This window comes from Cottoperca gobio, chromosome 18 (assembly GCF_900634415.1).
Source record: "Cottoperca gobio chromosome 18, fCotGob3.1, whole genome shotgun sequence".
In the NCBI taxonomy this organism is placed as follows: domain Eukaryota; kingdom Metazoa; phylum Chordata; class Actinopteri; order Perciformes; family Bovichtidae; genus Cottoperca; species Cottoperca gobio.
In genome coordinates, this window is record NC_041372.1 from 5,744,664 (window position 1) to 5,766,185 (window position 21,522).

Below are 21,522 nucleotides of genomic sequence, written 5' to 3' on the forward strand. Positions count from 1 at the left end.
GTTGTAAATTAGGGAAACTGTCTCCTAGATATTATGTTTATATAGGGAGTGGTAAAAGGATTGTAATGTGGTCACGTGGGGGGGGGGGGGAAGAATGCAGGAAAACATACTGTACAATAATGTACAATTGATTTATGAGGTGGTTGTAGATTCAGTGTACCAAAAGTGGGCAAAAGTGAGGCTCACCTGGGCTAATATCCCTTTCAAAATTAAAAGATTAATTAGTTTTTCTCCTTTGGGAGGAGGTAACTTTTGTTTTAATATCAGCCTAGTATAATATCCAATCTTTAAACGGGCTCTCCATGTCTGCTTTTCACCTGCCTCTCCTCTAAGCAGAGCAAGTAAAGACGAGAATATAACTGTCATGTTGCCTCAACCAAACCGGAAAAGTAACTTTTGGTGGTGTGCACGTGTGTGTGTGTCAGAGAGAGAGAGAGAGAGAGAGAGAGAGAGAGAGAGAGAGAGAGAGAGAGAGAGAGAGAGAGAGAGAGAGAGAGAGAGGAAGAGAGACAGAGAGAGAGACAGAGAGACAGAGAGAGACAGAGAGAGAGGAAGGGAGGGAGAGACAGAGAGAGAGAGAGAGAGAGAGAGAGAAGAGGGGTGTATCTCAAACAGGTGTATCCCAAACAGGTTAAGCTGCGCCTTCTTTTTTCTAATAAGCAAACATGATGGCGTGGGCTTGACAAGCCAAAACGTAACCAAGCTGAAAGGATTTACACTTTTCACTAGGACTGAGTTTATACAACTATAATATTTCTTTCCAGGGACGGGACTTTGGAAGTGTTCGAGGATGGAGTCATGAGTCTGCCTCAGTGCTTCATGCATGCCTGTCATTTAGGATACCTTTACCTGGATGAGCTTTATTTCAGCGCTGACCCAACTTGTGCACAGTTAACAGTAACTGCCGAGGAGAATGTCATCTCTGCTGAACAGACTGTCTCTGTGTCTCTGTGTCCTCCGGATCTTTGGTAAGAAAGCTTTACATGCAGAAGTGATATCATGAAGAAATATAGTATTCTTTTAATTCTTTACAGTATGTCTCCTGTCTTGTGTCGGATATGATATTCCTTCAGGGCCATAGTGTGCCTGTAATGACCTTATTGTAGGCTATTTTATGTGTATCTCCTAATATTTCTACAATACTTGTATACCTGTTCATAAAATGTGACCTATATTTGTATTGCTTATGAAAGCTGGGCTACAGTATATCATGGATATTCATACGCTAAGTTCTGTACGCTCTGTACTAGGGACCAGTTTGTCTGAACGATTGACTTTGCTGGAGCAGTTAAAGAAAACACTTGTCTGATATTTCTGGAAAAGCAGGTTATTGTTGATCAATTATCCTCCTCCTGTCTGATTCAGAGGAACTTCGTGTGTGTGTGTGTGGGTGTGTGTGTGTTGCTTAAGCCTAAATGTGTGTGTACATGTTGTAAATGCAGTAGGTCTATGCATGTCAGCCTCAAACAATTGTTCAGTTCTACTGTATTGTTTTACACCATGTATTATTATGCATTAACCAGTGTACCAACATATTACTTACACAATGTCAGACAATGATTGATAGATACGAGTAAATACTTTTTCAAACCCATTCATAAAGGCAGGATTGGTTCTTATTCTAGTAATGCAGCACAGGCAGATTCCACAGTATGGCTTAAACCTCAGCCTGACAAACACACACACACACACACACACACACACACATTCATGGAAAAACACACCTGTCTGCAGAGTACACTCATCAGGTCTGCTGGTAAATGCATGAATCACCTACCTGCTGACATATCTAAACATATTCCGACACATTAGGTATTCAGTGCGAATCAACAGAATCACAAAGTTCACGTTGTTTTCATTCATGTTCTGGCCTTGTAACTTCACTTTCTATTTATCACCATGTTAACAGCTCTATAGTTGTATAGTCTATAGTTGTGCAATATCAGACTGACATTGCACAACTATGTATGGATTGTCATGACATTTATGGTGCCGAGTGCATTAAACCCTAAGGATTCTGATATATTGCTGGACTTTTTCTCTTGCGTCACATGTGGTTCACATGGGTGGTTTTGAGTGATGTGTCTCAGCAACTATTGAATGGATTGCCGTAAACATTCATGTCCCCCCTCAGGCTCTGGCAATCGCCTATTTTTTTTTATCTAGTGCCATCATCAAGTTCAAATTCAAATCTGTCGATCTTTGATTTACGACCACATATCTGCCAAACTGATGACATTCCCATCAACCTCAGCTGGACTTCATGTTTAGTGCTGATTAGCAACTTTTTTGCATGCTAAAATGCTAAGCTAAGATGGTGTACATAGTAAACAATACAGCCTACCTGCTAAATGGCGTGGGGACGTGAGTTATTTAGCTCAAATCACTGCTGTGCTAGCAAGTACAATGTCACTATGAGCACGTTTCCATCCACCACTTTTTATGTGCAAATTGAAAATGCGCATAAAGCCTGAGTGGATACGATTTTGAATTTGCAATATTTAGACAGAAACCACGCTATTGTTACAAGAAAACCACACGAATAGCAGTTCTCCTGCTATAACAATTCTGCCGCTAATACTTGATGCAACTGAAGGGTGACTATCAAAACTAGATCGTGACCAAACAATATTCAAACTGAAATGATAGACTTGAGAAAACAGATCCTGTCAGGAATCAGTAAAACCAAAGTACAATTGCTGTCTACAACACAATAACTGTATTGATTTAATAACAAACAGCCAGAATAGTGACCAGAGATAAATAAGAGGCTGATTTTCTACTGATTATAGGGGCCCTTATAGGGGTAACTGATGAAAAGGCCAGCCGTATTGTATTTCTTCCTACAAACACATGGTCTGTCATGTTGAGGATTGATACATCGTTAGTGTTTGGGAGTAATTCACCTGCTGAAATTAATTTATTTCATGCAAAGCTGTTTGATTTCAGTCTCAACAGGGTCATCGCAACCAAGAAATCACACCTTCTGAAAGAGAATCAATCACCAGCAACACAAGCCTGGTGCCAACAGCATCAACATAATAACATACTGTGACGATGAATCAGCTGTCCAGGCTTTTAGATGCCATAAGCAAACATTACACTTATTTGCATTGGCAGAACTTTCACAAAACTGAATTTTATTTTTAGTAGCGGTGCCAAGAGAAATATCCCTCTGAGAGATGCAGGTTGCAGGGATCAGGCTCAGCATATTCCCTAAGTGTGTGTGCACTTTGAGATCGCTGCAGGAAAGCGAAGGATAATCTTACACATTGTATTTGGTCTCCATAAAACAGAAGTAGAGAGAACAACGAGAGAGATGCACGCACGGCGCTTGTGGTTTATAGAGTGACACACATAATACACAGTGTGCATATTTGATGTCTTGGATGTTTCCCGAGGCCTTGAACGTCTCGCTCTGTCCAGACACTGAGAGAACCCTTTATTAGTTTGCTTTGAAAGCTTATCTCGAACAACTAGTTAAGCGACATATCTTCAAGTGTACTTCGTCTGATAGAGAACTTGCTCGCTCTCCCTCTTTTCTGTCTTCACTGTGTGGACTCTACAAACCCTGTATGTGCTCCTCTTGCCTTGAAATTCAATTCTTGAAGTCAACATTTGAATTCTTATTTCATCTGAATAACTCTGTAGACACTTTTTGATTCAAAGCTAGAACACTGCGCAACTGTATCTCATGAAAACATAGGATTAATGAAACTTTAAAAAACAGGATATTAAGAGAAGAAGAACAATAGCACTCTCATATCTGCCTGTTAAATATGAAGCTACGGTTAGCTCAACTGTCTCTCCACACACCGCCAAGAAATAGTTTGGCTCGTAGCCAAGCTAACATTCTTTGCGTAAAGATATGCTAATTAGCACTAGCGGTACTCTTGTCCCTACGTAAATGTAATGTTATAGATGCATTAATGTGTTCATCACTTAAATGTTGCAGCTGCAAAAGGTGGAGCTCATTTTAACTATATTATTCATCTGGGATCAAGTTTGGGAATTCATTTTAGCACAGCGCAATATTTGCCTCTTAGGATGGAGTGGAGTAGAAGTGTCAAGTAGAAGAAAATGGAAATACTCAAGTACAGAAAATTGAGTGCATGTACTAATTAGGATACTGTCTGTAGTTTCATATTTAGTGGACATATATGACATATATACTAAAACTTATCAAGAAAGCAAATAAGCAGTATTTCAAATGTTTCCTAAATCCTTAATTAACTTTAATGACAAAGAAGAAGCTCGGACCACTTGTTTTTTATTTATTCTACCCAGCCTAGATAGCAATACACAAATAGCCTATGGCGATAGTTTAGTATAAGCCAGCTAAGATAAATGAGTTTGGCTTCTTCAGTGGGAAGTGCACATGCTTTTGTAATATTTGCTTCTTCCTTGTATCACTATGTTCTTTTTAAATTTGAAAATAATCCAGAAGAGCAGTTTTCTTGTCTAGTAAATTTGTAAAATAGCAAATGGGATTATTTCTTGACCTGCTGTTGCAATTGTAAGGAACTACAGGTTCACGTTGTAGGTCAAAGGTCAGGGTTAGAACTGGTAAACGTTGAACTCGGCGTCACTGGATTGCACGTTGAAACAAGCCAATTGCAGGTTCTTTCAAAGGACTGATTACGTGCGTTGTATCTCTTTCTCTCTACATCCGTTATATTTCTTGAACACTCATTAGATGTAATTACTTAACTACCCCTCTCCTCCTTTAGTTACAGTGATACAGGGAGACTTTGTGGATCTCCCTCAGGATGATCCCATCCTGTCCTTGGCAGAGGATGAGACCGTCCTGCCCTGCCGCTACGAGCCAACTGGTGTCACTCTGGTGCAGGTCACCTGGTATAAGGAGAAATCAGATGGCACCAAGGAGCAGATCATCACTGCACACCATTCTAATGGACAGACAGGTCAGCTGGTACTGTGGCTTAGCTCAAGCTAAAAAAAAGTTTCACACTGAATAAGTGAGAAGTGTCTTCTTATCATAGCGCTCACTCTTTTATGCTCATTCCACCGAGCAGATATTCTCGCTCTATTACAAGTTGATTTTTCAGTTTCGGTTGACAAGTGTTGATTGGAGGCTTTTTTCCGCTCACTCATAGAACTAATAGAGCTTTAAGGCAAGTGGTGACTACCATTTAAAAGAGTTAAATGAAATGAGCCAATTTTGGTGTGAAGAATATTTTACAGACACCAAGATTCTGGTTTATCTTTGGTTCCTTTTCTTTTGGTGAAGATTTAGGAATTGAAGCATACATCGATTGTGAGTGTGAAACATGCGGGATAAGACCATGAGCTAAACGCCCAGATTGTAAATATAATTTCTTGACATGTGTATGGAAGTGAAAAGGACAAAAGAAACCCTAAGGTCTGTTTTGAACTTCCTGGACTTTATTTTTTTGTGTGTCACATCCTTCTTCACATGGTCTTTAACTCTCTCCCTTCCTTTCTCTTTTTCTCTCTCCATCTTTTCTGCCTCTCTGCAGCGTTTGGGATGTGGTCTCAACGTGTGCGCTTTAAAAGCAGCGACCCCACCTTGGACTCGTCTCTGGTCATCATGAACACAGAGGTCTCCGATGAGGGGAAATACCTCTGCCGCATCAGCACCTTTCCTTCTGGAAACTTTGACAGAGAGATGTCACTCACCGTGTGGAGTGAGTCCCTTCCTTGTGGCAATACGTTAGAAAAAAGATTAGACCAGTCAAGGTTTTTACTGAAGAAATAAAAGTGTGAAAATGTCGCACTAGGATGAAAACTGAAACAAATCAACCACCTTATTTGTCATTGGGGTTTTGTCACACACAAGTTGAGCATTTGTTACATTCTTTATAAGGTAATAATCACCAGCATGGGAAACATAATGCATTTTCATATTATCAAGAACAATAATTCCTGTTAAAAATGTTTTAGTTTTTAATTTGATTAGCTCTTTAGAGACACAATTAAAAAATATATATTTTCCAACATTTTTACAATATTCTTCCACACCAACATAATAATGTTATATAACAATAATTATATAACGATAATAATCCTTATATATTTTTGATTGGTTCATTATTTTATATTTATCTCATAATCTTATTAAGTAAGTAAGTAATAAGTAAATAACTATAGCTGACTAGAGTATTTAAAGCCCCTCAAAATTAATAGTTATAACTATATTAATAAACAATTAAAGTTCAAGTTTGAAAAGAATAGAAATTAGTTATTATTCAACACTTAATTTAACACTCAAAAACTTAGCTGGAAATTTGTGACATCACCTTTCTCTAACTAAGCCAATTACATTCTTCTGAAAACTGTGTGTTCATATAGGACCGATTGCTCAAAGTAAGAAGCTGATTGCTAAAAGATGTTTACAGATGTCTTTAAGTCTGTGTGTGCATTCTGCTAAGTATATTGACTTATCATCATTATCTTCACTCTGATCAAACATTGTAACAATCCCCCTTCCAGCCATTCCTATCTCCTCCCTGGACCCTGTGATTCTGCAGGAGGGCCAGACCTACCGACAGGCCGCTTCATGTCGCTCTGTGGCCCGCCCGCCTCCCCACCTCTCCTGGGACACCAACCTGTCTGGCCAGTCCACCAATCGCTCCTCCGACAATGGGGCGGCCACCTCGCACTACTCCCTGCATCCCCTGAGGAGCATGAACGGCAAGAAGCTGGACTGTCTGGTGTGGCATCCGACTTTAAAGGGCCCCCGCAGGCTCAGTAACAAGCTGGTGGTGCACTGTGAGTATTCATCAGAAACATATAACGCCTGTTTTACTTGGAACTGAACTTCATCCAGAAAACACACTCATGGACGCAATCAAAACATGAAGAAAAGAAAAACCTCTTTCAACATTGGTAGCACTTTCAGAGCTTTACTTCCTGATTGTATTGCTATCACTTTAGAGCAGGAAGACTTCATAAGTAATGTATCACACTTGACTCCCAGTGCCTACATTTCTTTACCGTATTAAATGCCCATTCCTCATAACTTCCGAGGTAGAAACTCACAAGAAAAAATAGATCGTAGTTTCTCTTTGTTCCCTAAAACCGAACACATGATCATTCTGTGGTTCGTTACAGGATATGACTTTCTGCCTTTAATACTGTATTTTTAGTTTCTTGTCGAATGTGGCATTCATTGGAAATTGTCTTTCATTACTGCATCAGCTAAAAGCTTGACCAGTCAGCCTTAGCTTCCCTAGCAACATCAGATTCATCTTGTAAATCCCTTCTAATAACACACTTTTATGTGAATCACTCCCTATGCAGTCTTGATCTGTTCTTCATTGCATCTCTGTTTACTTGTGTTTAGTCATATCTGTTTACATCTTATTATTGTTCTATGTAAAGCACTTTGTAAACAGTGTTGTTCTTCCTCCCAGTCCCTCCACATGCAGAGGTGTCTGGCTACAAGGGAGACTGGTCTGTGGGTTTGGAGAATGCTGCCCTGAGGTGTGTGAGTGGAGGAAACCCCAAACCACAGAGTTTCACCTGGATCAGGTACAGTAGGACCCGCCTTCCTCTCTGACTGTCTGGTAGTCGTGTGACTAACTGTCTGATGTGTCTGGTCACTGTTACTTTTCTCGTAACTTCTGACTGTAATTATGCCATTTTGCTATAATTCCCAGAGGAAATGGGATTGCATCAGTGAGGTTGCATCCAGGTCATCCTCAGAGGCCAAAGTCAAATATGTCCACGTGGATGTCTTCCTTAACATGACTGTGTGCTTGACACTTCAGAAGGCTATCTCAAAAAGTAATTCAAAGCAATATTGACATACACTGTAAACTGTGGGAATCGGTTTAGGGATCTTTTATTATTAGCTCAGTTTAAATAGAGAAGTGTGCCAGTTTCATATCAAGTCATGAGATGTTGTATTAGTCTAACAAATACTTGTGCGCTGGCTGATTAGACTGAATGTACAAATAAAGGACAAACCCTGAAACTGGATGTAACTAAAGTGAATCTACAGCCGTTGGTTAAAGGCACCTTGTGGAATTTTAAACCACAGTTAACGCTTTGGAGCAATTGTATTTATTGGTGGGAGTTCGCTGGTGGCATGATACACAGTCGTGTTGATGGTTTTGATTGACAGTTGGCAGCAGTGATGCGCAAGAAATGTAACAATGGAACTGCAAATGGCAGCGAAGAAGACCGTTAGCGAGAAAACATGGACGCAAACAATCACTCAGGGTGCAGCGAGCACTCCCTGCTGCTGCTTAGCTTGGCTGGCGAGCATGGAGCAGTATTTAATTGCTAAATTGACAAAATATGACGACAGTTATATCGAGATTGGTTTTATTGAGAGGCCAAAATGTACTCAAATTGAAATTATCCCTATGAAACAAATATTAAGGTTGAAAAGTTGAGCATACAAATAGTTCCAATGGCACCTAAGAGAACAAATGGCAATGTTACGATTAAGAGGAAGTCCCTGTTCCCAAAAGGTTTGAGAACCCCTGCTTTAAACAACCTTTTCAGTATTAATTACTTGTCAATGTAGCCTTGTCATTTATATACTTGAAGTTGAAATAACTTATCAGAATGCAATAAGGATTGTTCTCCACATGACTTAACCAAACCAGTGCCGGCATTGTCGCTTCCTGTGTCCTGTGTGTCATTTAGAATGCGGCAAATATCTTTAAACCCAGATGAGGGTTTGACTCAGATGCCTGACTTCTTCCGCTTGAGTCATCCGGTGTCATCTTAAAGCCGTTTGATGTAGTGCATCGATATATATTCTCAGGGAGTGGCGTAGAGTTTGGCTCAAAAAGTGAGCCACAAAAATGACTGGAAGTCTCCCATGGAAGTTTGAGAAGTGACAGTTATGCCCCAAGGGAGAAATTCCTTACACACAGATGGGGCATAGGTACTTCTTTAATCGAAAGAAAATCCAGTAAAGTAATTTGCTGAGGTTTCTTCTGATTTCAGTATTTTCCCAGGTGATGTGAAACTTGCCGTTAGTCACAGGTACACACATTGGTAAAACTGAGGTTTTGTGAGTAAGGCTTACCAGACTCACACCATGCGCACAAGCATACACACTCATGCATGAGCATGTACCCACACATACACAGAACCAAGTCAGCACTCTCTGGTTACAATCAACCGCTTCTTACTCATGCACGCATTTCACAGGAACACACACATACACACACGCACACACACACGCACGCATGCACACACACACACACAAATGTGAGGCAGCTGCAGCAGCGGGCAAACCGGTTTGCTTTGTCAATAAAAGGCCGCAAGTGAAGTAATAGCTGCTGTCACAGTGTCGTGTTGCGGCTTGTGCCGAGAGCAGACAGATGAGACAGTTTCACACGAAGGAGGGAGGAAGAGGGGGGTGAGAAGAAAAAGGGAAAGGGAAGAGTAGCCCAATGAGAGAGGGGAATTAGTGGGAGCAGGTAGGCAGAGGGGTTGCGGTTAGCCAAGGGGCAGCGAGGCGAGGAAGAGGAAGCAGAATGTGTGGATTTGTGTGATGTTAACATGGAGATGTGTCTACTTTATATGTAAAAACCTTTCTGCTAGTGGTAGGGTTAGTGTAGTGAAGTGTGAATAGAATCTCAGGTTTGATTCAGGCAATATGTTGCTATAATAGTGGAAATACAACCAGTATTTCTAAGGCAATGTTCACAGGCTGATAATGTTCACAGCAACAGGCAGACATTAAGGTCAAGTCTGTTTCAACGGATTAAATCAATCGCGTTCAAAACAACAACACTGAGGCAACACCCAGCAGTTGCTCATCAGAGTTTCTAAACATTTTCCCTGAGTCACACTGTCAGGAATTATAAGGTGGTTCCAAACAATTAAAGGACCAGAGTGTAGGATTTAGTGGGATCTATTGGCAGAAATAGAATATATGTTTTCATTAGTGTATGATAAGCTGAATCGTTTTGTTTTGTCGTTACCTTAGAATGAGCGCTACATATTATACTTCACGGTGTCCGCCATGTTGCACCAGCATGTTTCTACAGGAGCCCAGAACGGACAAACCAAACACTGGATCTAGAGAGGGCCATACGTGTCTTTAAGTTACCTGAAGGCCACCGTAGATTCTCCGCCGCCCTTGTAAAGGGAGGAGTGAGCGGAGGGACGCAGCCTCACCGCTTGATGGCACTAAATCCTACCTTTCAGGGGCTTCATTTAAATATTACTCGAAAAAATCTAATTGAAAAAAGAGACATTTTAATAGAAATAAATTCAGATTTTGATACCCTCTCTCACACGTAACATAAAAGTAACTGTCATCCAGAGGCCTTTAGATGTCTTTTGGTGCTCTTTGGTTTCCAATAAGTTCGAAATAAAAAGTAGAAATGGTGTTGTGGTCAAACTGCGCGATCATAGGCAACAAGGGAAAACAAAGGAAACTGCACCAACAAGAAACATCACCTTCATACGGGACTGTGTGTAAATGTTCAGGGGGGAGAGGAGTTCTGAAAAGAAACGGGCTATGTATTTTTTGTTTTTGTTGAATAAAGGTTTTTTTGGGATAGTGGGGGAGAGTATTTGGTATTCAGCCCATCAGAGTATTTTGTGTACAGTCCCTAACATTTGAAGTTACTTAGTTAAAAAAGCTTCAGATTTGAAGATGCTGCAATAAAAACAAAAAAAAGAAGTTATGAAGTAAGAGGTCCGTGTGTTCGTCATGTAACTTGGTTTTGTCCTGTTTGCAGAATGGGGGGAGAGTTGCCAGAGGGTGTGATCCCCCACCCTAATGGAACTCTAGTTTTTGGACGACCCCTACTCTTGTCAGATGGAGGCACCTACCAATGTTTGGCGAAGAATGTCATGGGAGTGGGGAAGGCGGAGGTGGAGATTGTTGTGGCAGGTAAATGACAACAATGTCAACACAAGGCTTACTGTGAGAATAGATGTATCTATCCATCTAATCCTCCCCTTTCTGACTCTACTTTACAGACGCTCCCCAGAAGCGGGGCATCTTTGAAAACATGCCAATGCTGACGGTTGGGGCGGCGGCTGGGGGGCTGCTGATCTTGATGCTCATCATCATCATCAGCGTCGCTTGCCATCACAAACACAAGAACAAGAAGCTGAAGAGGGAGCTGACTGAGAGGAAGTATGTTGGGATTTTGTAATTAAGATGAGATAAGATGAGATGAAACTTTAATGATCTCCGCAGGGAAGATTGAGTCAATAAGAATAACTAAGAGTGGAGTAAATCAGGGCTATTAAGAATATTAGTACTGACATTTACAACCGTAGAGCGTGTAGAGTAGAATTAGAAGAGCAAGTGTGTCATATTCGGTTGATAAATGAGTGTGCTGGAAGTGCAAAATAACAGCAAAAATATCAAAGAATATGCAGTATGAACATTAAAAGTTGAAATGCTCAAAAATATGCATAATTCACAGTGGAACACTTTCAATTTCTTCAATCATTTAAATATCTTCCTCAATTGTCTCTCTCTCCGTCTCTTGTTTCTCACAGGGAGGAAATAAGCACTCTCTCCAGGCAAGCTTCTTTCAGGAGAATGAACTCTGTCAGCACAGACCCCAGAGGAACGGTACGTTCGCTGAATTATTCTTCAAACACTGAGCATACGGTCGTACTGCGGCGGCATCTTGTGTTTTATCTATGCACAACTTGATTCGCGCTGCTCTTCCCATATGTTTCACACTGTCGTTTATCCAAGGATTCTTATTTAGTGATGAATTATAATACCGTGGCAGTCAAATGATAACATCTCGTCTGTCACCTGTCACGCTTGACCTACAAAGGAGGAGGTTTGGAGGAAGTTTTGAAAAGGCATGATGTTAGAAGCAAAGACTTTTTTCCAGTCCCACACCTAATCCAGCCGTCTGTTTCCTTTCATTTCAGACAGAGGAAAACATCCCTCTGAGGGTGGAGGGAACCACAAGGACCAGCCTGTCTTCCCTCGGGGTCAGTCTACATTTATATCTAACTCTGCATGAGAGCCCGGGCCGGGGAATGAGGCTCTGCTGTCAACATGTTAACATTTCAAATCTGAATGCTGTGCTTCTCGGATATTGATCATTATAATGATAACACATTTATTGTTGAAGACCTTTCAGCTACTTTAATGCCCCGCTCTCTTGGGACTTTTTGTTTCTAAAGTGTGGCTTTTTAATTTCTTAAAACAAACAGTTAGGAAAGCGAAGAAGATTCTTTCCCAATATATGTCAAACTGTCCCTTTAATTTCATCGATGGTGTTATGCAATACTGCTGACCTTAACCATGGTGTTCTGCACAAGGTTATTCCAGTTCACTTTTGTAATCCTATATGGTCGCAGCAGTTTTAAGCCTTTTACATCCACATTTTAGATCTTTAGCTGCATTGCTAAAGCTTTATGTTATTCAGTGGCTCTTTTACTGTATTTAGCATTATTCTTCCTGACATTTATTTTAGTAAAAATGTAAACCCTAGTCAATTAATTATTCATTTTCTGTTTGTTATTGGAAAATTATTTTTGGTATATGTTGACTTATTTCTTTGTAGATAAAAGATTATCACTTTTTTGCATGTTCAGCTGAGCTGCTGACTAAAATATTGCTTAGCATACGCTACTAATGAATTACAATTGATTAGAAACTACATAGTTCTTTCTAAGAAGCATCTTGGAAATTATTTTAAATGTTTTCTAAAATGTCAGACATAAAACAGTGTAAAATAACCTGCTCTGAATTCTATTCTTCTTTTATAGTAAAGTAACTGCTTCCAGTCCAGCTGTAGCTTTATATTTAGCATACAGACACACAATGTTCTTATCTAACTTAAGGCAAAAAAGCAAATAAGGATATTTCCCAAAATGTTGAAGTATTGCTTTAATTAATTTGCATTAAAAGTAAATGATCTCAGTGTGACATGGCCTGCTTCAAAGGAATCTTTAGAACAAAAGTCTCTTCAGTTTAAATTAAGGGTGCAAAGGACATTACAATCTGTGCACCTAATCCGTACGAGGGAATGCTGATCAATTTACTTTCCTTCGCTGACAGGAGCATGCTCACTACCGTGACAGCCGATCTACTATCTCAGGTGGACGGGGAGGAGTAGGAGCATTTGACTACCTGGGCAGACCAGTCCTGAATAACAACTCGCGAAGGGGAAAAGAAAGGCTTCTGGATAGAGACGAGGACAACCGGCTCAGAGTAGAGACATACGTGAGAAACAGCACTATTTCTTTAGTAAGTGTGTCTTTGTGCATTTGTATTACTGGGCAAGTCAAAGCGTGATTGCATCAAATTGTGGAATGCATCTCACCCAGCTTATTAGCCTCTGCATACTTACCTAATGATGCAATTAAGAAGTGTGTCTGCTCTGTGCCTCAGCAGCAGGAAACTCGTTTCCACCCTCCTCTCACGCCATCAGCCTTCCCGATGGTACAGTCCACTGAGATTGTAAGACCGCTAAACGGCAGCTCCATCATCCCAGCAGATGGGGGTTCAAGGGCAGGAAGTGTCACCAAGACTCACCAGCACCCTCCTGTGAACTACAACTACCCACTGGTAACAGATGATGAGGATGAAGTAGACGAAGGTTTGGGGGGTCCTGCCAGTCAGGAGCATCCCGACGACCAAGACAGCGAGACCACCAGCTCCCATGTGTCTGAGGCTCACAGTACACGCTATCTGCAGACTAACGGCACACTCAGACCCAAACCGCGGCCAAGCCCCCCTGGTCCCCATGCCTCCCTGATCCACAAGGCCCAGATAGTTTAGCAGGAAGATGGAAGATAGCATGTGAAACTACAAGACTGTCCAGCTCTGATCTTGCAGGTGGTTCAGAGACTAAGTGTGGTCACAGATCAGGAAACCAACTTGTGAAGATAATGAAAAATCTGCACTTTGACTACAGCATCTACTTGACACTTCTGGATATCTGACTTCTGCCTGATGTTTGGTGATCAACAACATTTTTTTTGTATTCTCTGGATTACTGGCACAGAGACAATGTCACAATATTTCCAGTGCAGCTGCTACAGCGTTTAATCAAAGACGATTTTCTTCGCTCATCTTTTACAATACGGTATCTGGTGCTCTGTAATGGACAGGTGATTGCAGTTGACATACCTTTTGTGGGGGATGTGGAAAGCACTCAAGAACATATACAGTAGGAAACCAGGAAATTCAGGAGAAGTAAGAGGATGCTGCGGGAAAGTTGGCAAATCAGAAACATAGATTGCAACACTGCTGCTGTAGTAGTGCTCGGTGTAACTGTGCCTGTATTAAGTTCCTTTACACAACACAGTCTGGGATCTGATCCAAAGCGTGGTTGTTCCTCCCTTGCCACACCTGCAACATGCATACCTCCATATTGTCTTACTGTCCTCGTGCCTTTGATTTAGAGACATTTTAGATCAGATAAAGACTTCATACAACCAAAACATGACTAACGTGTCCTCTTCATGTAGTGATTTGGTGATCTGTAAATCTGTACAAACACTTAAATGGTTTTATCATTTTTAAATTCAAGTCATCAATCCAATAAATTGGCATAAATAAATAATCAATATACCATGCTCCATAGAAGTCTGTTTATGTTGTGTAACTTCATGTATGCACACATATACACAGCGGAAAGACTGCCTTGTTTGTAAAATCATGATTTTTTTTATGTCACTTATTTTTTTCGGTTGGATTATGTGTTTCCTTTATGAATATGGACTGGACACCATAGAGGACAAAAAGGTGCCATAACTGTGTACATACTGTATCTGTACCTTGTAAAGTTTATTTTGCTGGATGTGTTCAACATCCAGAACAAGACAATGCCCAATGCATGAACTGGTACATATTTTTTTATATTTTGGAAAAACCAAACATGTATTATTTATCTCTAGATGAATAATAGTAGATACATTTTGTATATATGTTGAGTATTGGGCTCTGTTACAACCCTGATATGGGAGGCAATGTGCCAAAGGGAAAATATAGAACAATCACTTTTGCTTTTTTGGCAAATATGAAGTATTATTTTTTTTCTTCACATATGTATTACACTGTACTTGTAATGCTTAGGTTTGTTTTACCTTCTGTGAATACGATACAAATATGAGACAGTTCGTCACAAACACTATGTGCCATATATGATTTACTGGCACCCAAAAGGTAAAAGCAGCAAATGAAAGGTATTGTGTGTGCCTGTAGTTTGTATTTGTAGTGAACAGCGCCCTCTGGTGTGTAATAATAAATTGAATTTATATAGCGCTTTTCGAGACCTCAAAGCTGCACTGTGTACTGCTGGGAAGTGCACGGGCCAGATGAGCCTACCGCAAAACTACAGAACTATGAAAGACTGCATTCCACTGTGATTTTGGAAAATTATCTTCCTTGTCACTTGCCTGGTTTTTCATTTATTTTAAGGGTTATGTATGGGTATCAGCTTGTATCGATGGGTTGAAATAAATGTGCATTTTTGTAAAACTTTGATGCTAAAACTGTTTTCCGGATCATATATATGTTGGATTTACACTGATATTTAGTGTGGTTTGCTGGGGGATCTACTGTTAAGATTCCTGAGGAATGTTTTGCAGGGGTTAATTTAAATAATATGGAAGTGTTCTGGGCAGGGCCGGATTAAACTGCAAAGGACAAACATACTAGACCCTAATATCCACCCATTACTCCAGCTTTAGGTGTTCCTGTCATGTTATGCTTGGTGTGCAGTGTGTATTTTGTGCTATAAATTAATTACAGAATAAGCACCATGTAGCATAATGTCAACTAAAAAAATAAAAGTGGCCTTTAGGGCACCTAAGGGTCTGGGGCCTTGGGGCAAGTTGCCCCCTCTGCGTGGTTGGTGATCCAGCCCTGGGCCTCAGTTTAGGGATCTAACATGAAAACGATGCAGGTGTTGGATGTCTCTAGCATCAATTATAAGGGTTCTTCCATGGGCCCGGGTTGTGCTTTAGCTGCATCACAATAGGAGAATGTACAGAATATAAGCTAAACAGTAATATAGAAGAAAATATCTTTACTGTCGTTCTGCTTATAACAATAAAAATCAGCTTTTCAGCAGTGTGCAACATTAAAGAAGGCTACAAGTAATTAGGTAAGTGAAAGTAGTAGCAAATAGGTTTTGAAAGTTTGGTTTAAAATGTATTTTGTTAACAGGCCCCTTGACAAGAAAAGGTCTACAAGTGTTGTTTAAAAAAAAGTAAATCAATGAATCAAAGAAACAAACACAAAATAAACAAACAAGACTGGCCCGGAAGTGTGTAATGAATGAGGTCATGCAGAAGGAGGAAACAGATCTCGATAGCTAAGATGGCGGAGGAGAAGCAGGAATCATCACAGGGAGAAGTGGAGGGTGAGAGAAACAGTTACAACACAACATATACAACTAACAGTGCGATCATTTCTCTCGCAAGTAAAGCCCACATCCATACGAGTGTCCGCTCGGCGTTTGAGCCGTTGTCCTGTCCGTGATGAAGGTAGTTGTTATGGAGCGATGATGGGAAGACAGAGGCCAGAGCTTGTTGGCTAACGTTAGCTAGCTACCATTGCTACACAAAGAGAAAACGCTTGTTTAGTTACTGACAGAGCAACAGTATGTGACAGTCCCAGAGTTTCTGACTTAAGGGAATGTTGAAAGTACATGCTCAATATTAAAGATAGGACATCACCTTTTTGGTAGCTAAAACGACTATATTCGTCGTGACTATAATTTGTTTTGTTTTCGCACAGGTTGAGCTAGCCATGTTGTGCTGGCTGACGTTAGCTGGTGTTGTTTTTATGTTAACTGCTGACTGTCTGAATGCATCTGTGGTGAAGGCATTTGATGAAAACAGGAAGAGAAAATGTTGCTGTCTTTGTGAAGTCTTTATTATTGTATTCATTGTATTACAGGTTTAATACATTCACATCTGATTCTTTTTTTTTTTTAATTAACGCGAGTGCAGTGTTGGTTTCACCCACCAGAACAACCCCTCTGGTCTCTTTTAATGTCAAGACAAATAATAGATACATACACACCGATATACATTCATTCTAACTGAAAAGTGGTAGGTTATAGGTTATAGGTTGTTATGCCAGTTGCTTTGTATGAAATTATTTCAAATCTGTGTGCCTTGTTTTGAATGGAAATCGCCGAAACGTGTTGCAGGTGCATGGCTAGTGTCACCAGGTAATCCAGCTGTATTGTTTAGGTTGCACACGCGCATATAACACATGCATGCACACGCGCTACAGTGTGTGTGTGTGTGTGTGTGTGTGTGTGTGTGTGTGTGTGTGTGTGTGTGTGTGTGTGTGTGTGTGTGTGTGTGTGTGTGTGTGTGTGTGTATGCAGCTCCTGCAACACTTGTTTTGCTATTCGCGAAGAAGTTTCGTTTTTTGTATACCTACACGCCTAACTTTATTCAGCTGAAACAGTGGTATCCTTATTTAATAGTGTACTTTTCTGCTGTTTGCAATTGCATTTGCGATATTGTAAATGTGCAGCACTGATCCTCCAACACTACAACTGTAATAGCAATGTCTCCACTTACATTTTAACCTGACCAATTTTACATTTTGATATGCTTCATAAACACTGACCCTGATCTAATGCAGATTTTTTAAATCCAAATGCCAATTGCCAAATGCAGTTTCTGCCATCATGGGGTCCAATTGATCTCCCTTTTTGAAGTATTTACTCCAGACGCCTAATTAATGTCCCCCCCTTCTCTTACAGGAGTGAACTGCCTCGCATATGACGAGGCCATCATCGCTCAACAGGACAGAATTCAGCAGGAGGTGAGAAATCACTTTTCATTGAAAAACTGGACCAAAAAAGTTTCAACATTCCAGTCATTTCATATAGAGTTAAACATCCAGAAAAAGACGCTGATGTGTGGATACAGCTAAACCCTTTCTATACAGCTGTCAACACCATAGAAGATTTCTCAATGAGTTTCCTGTATTTAACTTACAGTTGATGTTTTTGTTCATGAGCCATTGTGTCAATACAAAGTATAATTTTGTTCAGCCTTTTATAGCTTTCCAGTAATCAGTAACATTGACTTTGACCTGTAAAGAGAACTATACTGAACAGCCATGACCTATTAATAACGTACGTTATTTTTTATAATGCATCTAAAATTGCAGTGTAAGTTCTGTATAATGAAATGTATAAATGCATAGGTAATCTGATCTGTATTGTAACCTTTGTTCAGACTACAAGCACAGCCCAGTGCTGGTCAGGACAGAGTCACCCATGAGTGAACTTTCTTGCTGCGCAAGCACTAATTAAAACATTTTTGCGTGTGGGTCTAGATAGCCAACAGTAACCCTTTAGTGTCGGACAGACAGGACTTTGCGGTGCTGCAGAGGGAATACGCTGAGGATGACACGGTTTATCAGCTCAAGATCAAGGTCAGTCAAAGGTTACTTTCCCCACTTCAGGCTGCATGACCTCCACAGTCCAGGCTGTCGTTTTACCCAGAGCCACACAACTATGTTGCTTACATACTATAATGCAGTTTTTGCATTTTCTTGTTTTGTTGCAGGACCTACACAAAAAATACTCGTACATACGTAAGACGCGACCAGATGGGAACTGTTTCTACAGAGCCTTTGGCTTCGCACATCTCGAGTCGCTGCTGGATGACAGCAAAGAACTTCAGAAGTGAGTGTCACCTAGGTTACTGTTCGCACTGAAGTAGCTATCGGTCTCGAGACTCAAGTTCACACTTTTGTCCTCTTAGACCATTAAAATCTGTTTTGGGACAGTTTTGGCTTCTCGTGGCGTCACCGGATTTTTGTTATTTAGCACCCGTAAATGTTGACAGCTGGAACGTTACACATGCATTTGTTATGATTACATTCCTTATGAATGGCCCCATACTTGCGTGTCGACAACTTTGCTAACACAGACAAACATCAAGCAAGTGCAACAACAAGTGCAATTAGCAAGCCAGCTAATATTACTAACCAGGTTCCATTGCCAGCCCGCCTGTCTCGGGTTCTGGCACAACACCGGCGACGCTCTAGGCCTGAAAATATCCTCCGAGTGGTCCGTTCCCCCTGGTCTGAGCTAACAGCTGGATAGCTGACGACAGGTAACTGTTAGCATCAGTCATGTTACTGTAGCAACAGTGAGAGTCGAAGCAGAGCAGCCGCAGGACATCAGAGGGAAAACCAGAAAACATTTTCTTCTTAAAATATTATCCATCCATCCACCGTCTAACGCTTATCTGGGGTCGGGTCGCGGGGGCAGCAGCTCCAGTAAGGAACCCCAATCTTCCCTTCTCCGGGCCACATCCTCCAGCTCCGACTGGGGGATCCCGAGGCGTTCCCAGGCCAGTGAGGAGATATAATCTCTCCACCGAGTCCTGGGTCTTCCCCGGGGTCTCCTCCCAGCTGGACGTGCCTGGAACACCTCCCTAGGGAGGCGCCCAGGTGGCATCCTTACTAGATGCCCGAACCACCTCAACTGGCTCCTTTCAACGTAAAGGAGCAGCGGCTCTACTCCGAGTCTCTCACGGATGGCTGAGCTTCTCACCCTATCTCTAAGGGAGACGCCAGCCACCCGTCTGAGAAAACACATTTCGGCCACTTGTACCCGTGATCTCGTTCTTTCTATTTTATATAGGTTTGTACAAATCACGTCACGTGTAGCGACAGTACTGTGTTGGCGTTCTGTTGTCTGTAATGGTCAGTTTGTCATGTGTTGCTGTTTTTCCATTATACTTAAAAATAACGAACACTATGGTGGCTGTAATATTCACATGGTTATTAAATACATGTTTTTTGTCTCCTCAGGTTCAAAGCAGTTGCAACTAAAAGTAAACATGACCTGGTTAACGAGGGCTTCACTGAGTTCACCATTGAAGACTTTCACAATACTGTGAGTTTTTTGTACGCGAAACAAATACATTAATTGTCTATTGCTAAATGACAGACCGAATTGCAGACATTTTTCCTTAAATACTGAAGTAGAAAATAATATTAAAGAGATAATTACTTTGTTTATTGAAGTGAACTGTTGTAAAGTAGATTTCTTGAGTCTCACAGTACATACAGTATATATTTTATCCTGTTAGAATATGTGTGTGATGCTGTTAACTGTAATTTGCTCGTTGCCCTGTCGGCTCCGAATGGTAATCTGCCAAAGTGCCTGATGTATTTGTTATGCTGGAACAGGCAGACGCACTAGATTTGGCCAGCTGGACAGTAATTTGGCAGGCTGTATACGAGTGTATCAATCTAATGACGTAAATAATGTCTTTCCTACAAGTTCATGGACCTGATCGAACTGTGTGAGAAACAGCCGAGCCTGCAGGAGCTGCTGAACTCCTTCAATGACCAGAACGTGTCAGACTATGTGGTCGTGTACCTGCGGCTGCTCACCTCAGGCTACCTGCAGCGAGAGTTTGGATTCTTTCAGCATTTCATTGAGGGAGGACGCTCTGTAAAGGAGTTCTGTCAGCAGGTGGGTTTTAAAATTTTCACTTTAATGAATTTAACATGAACAAGATGCTTTTTCTTGCTTAAAAAGAGGACACAGTCCTAGGAGTGAAAAACAAGTATGATTATGTAATTCTGTGAAAACAAACTCACACTTAACGTGCTTGTTTTTTCTTTTCCAAGGAGGTAGAGCCTATGTCTAAAGAAAGTGACCACATTCACATCATCGCCTTAGCCCAGGCCCTGGACGTATCCATCCTGGTGGAGTACATGGACAGAGGAGAGGGCGGAACAGTCAATCACCACGTCTTCCCTGAAGGCGGCGACCCACGCATCTTCCTCCTCTATAGACCTGGCCATTACGACATCTTGTACAAATAACACTCCTGGCCAAAGCCCACCTTCTTCTCTGGGTTAAAAAAAAAACTTCAGCAGCCACGTTGATGAAGCATACATCTGTGTACAAGATTACACTCATGTATTTGAAAAAATAAAAATAAAAGATAGTCACATTACATGCCTCCCTTTTACCCTCTTGCCCCAAACTCCCATGTCTATCTTCGGTCATCACAAAATGGTTCATTAAAAAATAGAAGTGACTCCAGGCATTTAGAGTTGTACAGGTTTTTTTTCTTTTGTGGTTGTAAATGTTATCTACTTGCTTTATGTTGGATTATTTTCCTTTGTTACACTGCGGTTCATTGAGTTTTATTAAAGGGATTTACATCTTATTTCTTGTCTCATTGTTTTTTTTGTCTAAAGAGTCGGTTTGAATTTAGGGCGCTGTACATTAGCTGCCCACTGCCCCTAGTACTAGACTCCTGGTACTAGGATGGGTTAAAAGCAGAGAACACATTTCACTGTGTGTGCTGTGTGCTCTGCATGTGTGGCCATTAAAAAGAGGGTTTCATCCCTCTGATAAAAAAGAAAATGTGATTATCAATTCTCACTTTGAGAAATAATTAGGAAAATTACAAATTTTCTGAGCCCAAAGAAATATCTTAAAATAACCTATTGTCCACTTAAACCAGTAACTTCGAAACTAGAAAAAAGAAATCCAATGGCACCCACCATGTCAGGCTAGCTTGTCGGGAAGGAGGTTAATTAAATAACACCCCAAAGTTAGGATACCT

At 40.8% G+C, this 21,522-nt stretch overlaps 2 protein-coding genes across 2 annotated transcripts; both read left to right on the plus strand.

The window, feature by feature from the left end:
• The first annotated feature begins 880 nt into the window (after positions 1-880).
• nectin4a (nectin cell adhesion molecule 4a) lies at positions 881-15,385 on the plus strand. Its single transcript, XM_029455055.1, has 11 exons — positions 881-968; positions 4,731-4,925; positions 5,502-5,669; positions 6,475-6,753; positions 7,398-7,515; positions 10,698-10,852; positions 10,942-11,101; positions 11,473-11,548; positions 11,863-11,925; positions 13,001-13,189; positions 13,337-15,385. The coding sequence occupies exons 1-11, from the start codon at positions 914-916 to the stop codon at positions 13,721-13,723; spliced, it is 1,845 nt and encodes a 614-aa protein (XP_029310915.1). The 5' UTR covers positions 881-913; the 3' UTR covers positions 13,724-15,385.
• Positions 15,386-16,214: 829 nt separating this feature from the next.
• Positions 16,215-21,120, plus strand: LOC115023404 (ubiquitin thioesterase OTUB1-like). Its single transcript, XM_029454358.1, has 7 exons — positions 16,215-16,313; positions 17,676-17,737; positions 18,257-18,355; positions 18,490-18,608; positions 19,745-19,829; positions 20,220-20,414; positions 20,573-21,120. The coding sequence occupies exons 1-7, from the start codon at positions 16,229-16,231 to the stop codon at positions 20,768-20,770; spliced, it is 843 nt and encodes a 280-aa protein (XP_029310218.1). The 5' UTR covers positions 16,215-16,228; the 3' UTR covers positions 20,771-21,120.
• The last annotated feature ends 402 nt before the right edge of the window (positions 21,121-21,522 follow it).

Bases quoted from the DNA above. Each gene is read 5' to 3' on its own strand.
- nectin4a (XM_029455055.1), top strand. From the start codon at position 914: ATGTCATCTCTGCTGAACAGACTGTCTCTGTGTCTCTGTGTCCTCCGG. The intron at 969-4,730 runs GTAAGAAAGCTT...CTCCTCCTTTAG, and splicing joins CTGTGTCCTCCGGATCTTTG to TTACAGTGATACAGGGAGAC. The intron at 10,853-10,941 runs GTAAATGACAAC...TCTACTTTACAG, and splicing joins GGTGGAGATTGTTGTGGCAG to ACGCTCCCCAGAAGCGGGGC.
- LOC115023404 (XM_029454358.1), top strand. From the start codon at position 16,229: ATGAGGTCATGCAGAAGGAGGAAACAGATCTCGATAGCTAAGATGGCG. The intron at 16,314-17,675 runs GTGAGAGAAACA...CTTCTCTTACAG, and splicing joins ATCACAGGGAGAAGTGGAGG to GAGTGAACTGCCTCGCATAT. The intron at 20,415-20,572 runs GTGGGTTTTAAA...TTCTTTTCCAAG, and splicing joins TAAAGGAGTTCTGTCAGCAG to GAGGTAGAGCCTATGTCTAA.